The sequence below is a fragment of the Penaeus vannamei genome, chromosome 24 (assembly GCF_042767895.1).
Source record: "Penaeus vannamei isolate JL-2024 chromosome 24, ASM4276789v1, whole genome shotgun sequence".
NCBI classification, from domain to species: domain Eukaryota; kingdom Metazoa; phylum Arthropoda; class Malacostraca; order Decapoda; family Penaeidae; genus Penaeus; species Penaeus vannamei.
Window position 1 is genome coordinate 21651885 of NC_091572.1, and position 7500 is coordinate 21659384.

The following is a 7500-nucleotide window of genomic DNA, read 5'->3' on the forward strand; positions in this document are numbered from 1 at the left end:
TATATATATATATATATATATATATATATAAATCTCCTCTCAAGGACTACTTTACTTCTAACTAATCTTCTATAATCATTTATTATACAGAAAGAGAGAAAAGATTTATCACTCAAAGCATTTCTTGAAGATGTTCCATCTCTTGAACCTCGACTCCCCATCGGCCCAGAGCCTACGCACGCGTTTTTGTGTTTCGGTGATTGCATGTGTAGTGCGCCAGCCATATCCCAACTGACCTCGGACTACTGACGCTTTGCCGACTTCGTGAGAAATTCGGCGAGGAACGTGAGGAACGAGGCAGCCCAGCCTATGAGGAGCAGGAAGAACACGCCCTGAACGTGTTCCAGGGAGATTGCGGTGTTGGAGCGCTCCTCTGACGAAAGTTTTTCTTTACGTTCGAAGTCCGTTCCCAGAAAGTCTTCAGTCTTTATCTGTAAGAGGAGTTAGAGAAAATGAAAGACTAGCAGAGAATCCCAAGTTACGGGTCATGGCTACCAGGGGACTATGTGATACTCTCTTGGGGCCTTGGAGTAATATGAAAATTATAACCGAATTAAACAGAACTTTGTCTACCCCACAGCACGTCCAGATATTTATCACTTAATAACAACAGATTGGTATCTTTTCATAGCGTTCTTGGCCAATAGGTACTGACACCATTACATTATCCATAATTAGTAATAACTGAATCTGAAAAGCTAATAGGCAATGGACATTCTCTACCGGTCGGAGGCCACAGAGTAGAAAAGGTTGGGAACCATTTTTGTATAGAATTGCAGCAGAATCCTGCTTACTGAAGCGGACTCTAAATAGGTTTAAGAATTAACGTAATTCATTATTTGGGATAATAATACTTTCCTCTATTATTTATATATCTTTCCTCATAACTCCCAGCCTATCAATAGTAACATAGTAAAAAAAAATGCGTATCATGGCATCTATAAAGATTTTCACAGATCCTTGTAAGGATTTGGATGCGTAGGAGGAATAAAGGTCACTATTCTCTTGCAACTGCCCACCAACGAGGAATCAAACGGATTTCAGAAAAGCTCTCTCATTGTTAAGAAAAACAACAATCCAAGGGGGAAAGTGTACTGTGTGTAGTCTTAATCATACAATTCTTAAAGTAAATGTCTTATTTATAAGAGAAATATAGCTCAAAAATATATAGAAATTCTTCATACCATATTTACTGACCGTATTAGTGCCTATCATAAGAAAATATATGAAATACCGAATTTATAGATATATGGTACTCTCTACCTATCTAGCTATCTATATCTATCTTCCTATATCTATCTATGTATCAATCATTCTATCTGTCGATCGATCTATCTATCTCTCTGAGCCCCGAACAATGCACAGGGACAATCACCTTAAGCCAGTATTCAATAAGGCCTGATTCGACCAAATGCTGAATGGCCTCGTCAAATTTGTACTTCCAGGCCGTGTTCTTTTGGAAGTACCAGCACAGGTGTCCTGGGTACAGCTGTTCCCGCAGCATGTACGCGTTCTTCACCTGCGGAATGCGTTAGCGACGTGAAATTGACAAAATTGTAATCCTCTCTTCTCTCTCCTTCATTCTCCGTGTTTGTTGGTGTTATCATTATCGTGTATGTATGTGTATGTATATATATATATATATATATATATATATATATATATATATATATATATATATATATATATATATATATATTTATATATATATATACATATATACATATATATACATATATATACATATATATATATATATATATATATATATGTATATTTACAAACATATATTTATATATATAAACATATATGTATATATATAATATATGTATATATATACACATATGTATATATATATACATATATATACATATATATACATATATATACATATATATACATATATATATACATTATATATATATTCATATATATATACATAAATATGTATATATACATATATATATATATATGTATATATACATACATATATATATATATATATATATATATATATATATATATTTATATATATATATATATATATATATATATATATATATATATATATACATGTATATATATACATATATATATATATATATATATATATATATATATATGTATATATACATATATATATATATATATATATGTATGTATATATATATATATATATATATATATATATATATGTATGTATATATATATATATATATATATATATATATATATATATATGTATATATATTTATATATATATGTATATATGTATATATATATATATATACATATATATGTATATATATACGTATATGTATATATATGTATATATCTGTGTGTGTATGTATATATATATATATATATATATATATATATATATATATATATATATACATATATATATATATATATATATATATATATACATATAAACATTCATGCAAAAATAGAGAAACAAAAATATATAGATATATATGTATGGACGGACAAACGTATCAACCTAGATGGATAATATACACACACACCTCCCCTTCATCCCTCGTACCTTATATCTGTCGAATATGTACACGACACTATACGAGTAACTCTCGATGTAGGCGTGGGTGCCGTTGAGCACAGGGTACATGGACTCGTCGTCAGTGGAGTGCAGGTCGAGCCTCTCCCCCAGGGTGCGGTAGTGAGGGTCCTTGGACGTCCTGAGGGCGCCGGGCACGAACTCGCCGTAGTCGTACATGGACACCCTGGGCGGCAGCGCAGTTTTGGAGGAGGAAGGGCGGTGGGATTTGTTTTTCCTTTGGCTTTGATTTTAGCATTATTGTTATCATGATTTTGTTATTATTACTGTTATCAATATCATAATTATCATTATCATTATCATCGTTAACATCACCATCATCATTAATAACGTGTTATTTTTAATCATTAATAACTAGTGTTATTTTTCTAATATCATCAATATAATTACCATAATTATCATTACTGTTGTTGCTCTTTCACCATGATGATCATTATCATTATTATTATTATCATTATTATTATTATCACCACCATTATTGTGCATATCATTATCATAATCATTATAGCTACACAATATTTTTATGCCATTATTTTTCTAAGTAGTAGTAGTAGTAGCAGCTTCACTGTAACTACCATCATAAGATTATCAGTGTCATTTGAGTTATCATTAATAGTATTAGTAATATTACCGTTATTATCAATGCTATTATTAATGAACATTCATCTCAGTCTGTAGCAATATTCCCTGTTATTTAGGGCAAAACCATGACCGTTGACTACTGGCAACCATGTCTCGAGCGACGATGCTTCCGGGACGTACCTGTAATCGCTCTCGGCGAGCTGCTGGACGGTCTGGATGCGTCCGGGGAAGACCGGGATGGTGAGGAAGGCGATGAGGTTGGCCGTGTAGGCGGTGGTCAGGATGAAGCAGTACAGCCACCACGACCCCACGAACAGGCGCTGCCAGTGGGCCTTCGGCAGGCGCGGGATGCTGTTGTTGAACATCGCCCGCAGGAGGTACGGCCACGTGGAGCCCACGCCACCTAAGAAAGGCTCGGGCTGTAACATATCCTGTTGGAAGAGGTAGTATGATACAATAGTTACAAACACAAATGTCATTACCGTTTTATTGCCCTGACCCAGCTATTAGATTTTCCATTGAAAGCGGTACCGAAAGCACTCTTTACCTGTATCAGCATGACGATGACGGTGAGCACGAAGGTGGCTGTGACGGAAGCCCAAACTTCAAGTGTAAAAGGGTAGTAGACACTTCGCCATTTCGGGAGGGAGGGAGGCCTCAAGAGAGCCAGACCAAAGCCTTCGTTCCAGTAGGACACGCTGTGGTCGAAGGCTTCAATCCGCTCGTTTGTGTATCCGAAGTAGTTCACGGTGAAATTCTTGTCCTTCGAGTGCACCATGCCCAGCATTCCAGTCCAGGAACCATTCTCGAAGTCTCCCCAGTTCAGGTCGGGAGGTTCGGTGGTAAGGTGGTACGTGTAGTTGAGACGACGAGCCATCGCATCTAGCATCTCCACCTCCACGCCGTCGCCTTCGCCTTCAGGCCCTGTTTTGGACTGGTGCAGGTAGGGGTAGTCGTCGAACCAAGTCCCGAGCCAGAAATTGTATCCCTCGAATGACGGAAAACGATCAACAAAAATACTTTCGAAGCTAAGAAACGTCTCGGTATTCCAGGGGCCAAGTAACCGAATGGGATTTTCTCTGGCGAAAGGGAAATAGGTATACACATTGATGTGCCTGGCTTTCAACTCATTGGTCCTTTCGCTAGATCCCAAAAGAACGATTTTTTCAGGTCCCTTAAAGCCTTCGTACTGAAGAACTTTCTTAATATTAGTCTTGGTAAATGGGAACACCACCAAATATTTAGGGTTCCACTGCAGCGATACCGAGTCGAAGAAGGGTCGAAAATCCTCCTGAAAGACGACTACATGAACCATGTGGCCTCCTCGTAGCACTGCCGAAGTCTGGTTTTGAGACCACTGATCGCCATCGTGTTCTAAATTTACCAAGACGTGGTCATTCGTTCGGAATGCCTGGAGCCTGAAGAGGCGATCGAGGACCTCAACACCAAGAGAGGGATCGAAGTAAAGGACAGTCTTCCACCCATGCAAAGGACCACGGAGGAGTTCCTGTAGTGTCTGTAGATGCAAAGAAGTGCCAGGGTTTGTTATCTTCGTTGCTAGTGATGGAAGGTTAGCGTGTATCAGCAGAAGGCGAAGAAGAAGAATGGTTCCCAAAAGAATTCCACTTGCGATGCCCATGTCGACGGAGTCCCGTCGTAGAGAAGAATGGATATCACTAACGTTATCATTACGTTTTATTCTGTCAGTCAAAATTTCTGGCATGAAATAGTCATAACGAATGATAGGAACAGCTGAAAAAAGTATACATTTAGTCACACGCAAAGGGTTCGGAAAATTTTATCGTGAAGCTTAACTGCGTGTGTGTTCATAATTACATCAATATTCTCTCTCTCTCTCTCTCTCTCCCTCTCTCTCTCTCTCTCTCTCTCTCTCTCTCTCTCTCTCTCTCTCTCTCTCTCTCTCTCTCTCTCTCTCTCTCTCTCTCTCTCTCTCTCTCTCTCTCACTTTCTTCTCTTCTATCTCTCGCTCTCTCTCTCTCATTTTCAGTATGTGTGCGAATGCGTCTGTTTTACCTGAACTTTCATGTTTGTTAATGAGTTTTGTAAAGCACAAGCGAGTTTGTTTTCCCAGTTAATGCCTGCCTATGTGCAGGTATAAACTGTGGGTGTTTGTGTTCAAGTGTAAAAGTGAAACAAAATGATACAGACACTTATTTATGTCAGCAATGTAATAACATCATGCCCTAAATTGCCATGCTATAGACAATTAATCGGCGCGTACATTCCGAAACTCTTGTGGAGTTAAATTGCCCAGTAGTTCCTCGCACACACGTTTACGTGTGTTGACTATATCATAACTAGCTCGGGGCTTCCCGGCTAGAAGGGCATGTTCCCCACCCTTGCCCAAATGTCTCAACTTCTGTGGGAAGTGACCACACACACACATAATATATATATATATATATATATATATATATATATATATATATATATATATATATATATATATATATATATATATACATGTATGTATATACACGTGTGTGTGTGTGTGTGTGTGTGTGTGTGTGTGTGTGTGTGTGTGTGTGTGTGTGTGTGTGTGTGTGTGTGTGTGTGTGTGTGTGTGTGTGTGTGTGTGTGTGTGTGTGTGTGCTGTCATGATCCAGTTTCTGAACCCCCTCCCCTGCCCCTCACACCAGTCTGCGCGACGTGGCATGTGGGGGAGAAGAGTTGTTGGGAGGGATACGGGAGGTGGAAGTAGGGGCGAGGTCTAACTCGTTGGCTTCAAATGCTATCACAGCGCATCGCACGCATGAATTAGCGATCATATTATTACCTGGTGTATACAATTTTAGATTACGTGATCAATTCTTAAAAGTGATGCAATCATTATGCCAGTGTCGGTGGTGTGGGAGTGAATTCTGCCCTCCAGGTCTCTTGTGGTGGCGGTGTTGAGTAAGATAAATTAAGTAAAGAAAAAAGTGATTGGTGTCACTTAATTTATCCCAATGCCCTCTACCTTTTACTCTATATTACATGTTCTGATGAGTATTCACGGTTGAGCATATTGCGAGAGTGGATATAATTCATTTGTTCTGATGAATAAATTAATTTGCGTGAACAGTAAAACATAAGTGTTCTTAAAGTTACTCAGTTGGAGTGCCATAATCTTACGATTCAATGTGGAACTTACCCAGGTATTCCTGTGAGGGTATAAGAGAATGTAAATTAGGCTTCCAACAGGCTTATTACTGTGGTAGCTAAGGTGTTTTTAGAATCAGTCAGCAGATCGGTATCATGGCAAAGACTATATACGAAAGATAGGAAAGCATGGCAAGCAAAGACTATATATGAAAGACAGGAAGCATGCTATCTAACGCATTTTAAAAGATATGAGGTCCCCGGTCGTCCACCAGCGCCATCTGTTGACTCGACGCCCAACTAAACGCCTGACGTCGTTCAGTGGGGGTGTGCTCACTCGGGCTCATGTTTTTGGTCAGTTCAGACTTATTCAGAGGGGGTTGTGAATAGCTTATTTACTAATAAATAAATGAATAAATAAATATATATATATACACATATATATATATATATATATATATATATATATATATATATATATATATATATATATATATATGTGTGTGTGTGTGTGTGTGTGTGTGTGTGTGTGTGTGTGTGTGTGTGTGTGTGTGTGTGTGTGTGTGTGTGTGTGTGTGTGTATGTAATTCATATCGCATCATGACTTTGTAGTAGCATTTATTTTCTTCATATAATTCTTTCCCAGCCCGAAAGTACCCATTCGGCAATTTAAGGCTGGTTAACAACTGTAAATTGGTAGTTCATACATGCACGGCATACATACGGCGTATACAACATGCCATATACAGAACGCATTAAACCACGTGGCACAATGAACTTGTAGGCCTACAGTCACATAATATTAGTGACATATAATGTATATGATTGTATTGCCAAACATGCATCAATACATAGAAATTGAGTATGATAAATTAAAGAAAATTATTACAATATCTTTATTAGAATAATAACAAAATCTATCGTCAGCTTACGTCAAATTGTAGATTAAGGCTTGCACTCTAATAATAAGTAGATTTTGACCTCTACTCTTGTTTAGACGGGCGTCATGACTTGACACCTTTACCAATCAAAATGATTTAAATATATATCTTGCTTATGTCAATTTAAAGATCACACATCTTAGGTTATATGTAAAAAAAAAAAAAAAAAAAAAAAAAAAAATTACAAACCTTTCTTTTTCCTTGGAAAAAATATGATATTCAAGTTGTTTATTCTCTTCTTTTTTGCTTTTTACAAGCAATACAAGGATAAGACTTCCCTATCAATGTCGGAACTGT

The 7500-nt window shown here is 37.3% G+C and overlaps 1 protein-coding gene across 1 annotated transcript; it reads right to left on the reverse strand.

Moving 5' to 3' along the window:
• Positions 1-117: 117 nt before the first annotated feature.
• Positions 118-4924, reverse strand: LOC113801135 (ionotropic receptor 21a). Its single transcript, XM_027351949.2, has 5 exons — positions 3708-4924; positions 3341-3591; positions 2549-2744; positions 1376-1519; positions 118-431 (listed from the first exon to the last, which is right to left on the reverse strand). Exons 1-5 carry the CDS (start codon positions 4881-4883, stop codon positions 243-245), a joined length of 1956 nt encoding a protein of 651 aa, XP_027207750.2. The 5' UTR covers positions 4884-4924; the 3' UTR covers positions 118-242.
• Positions 4925-7500: the final 2576 nt, after the last annotated feature.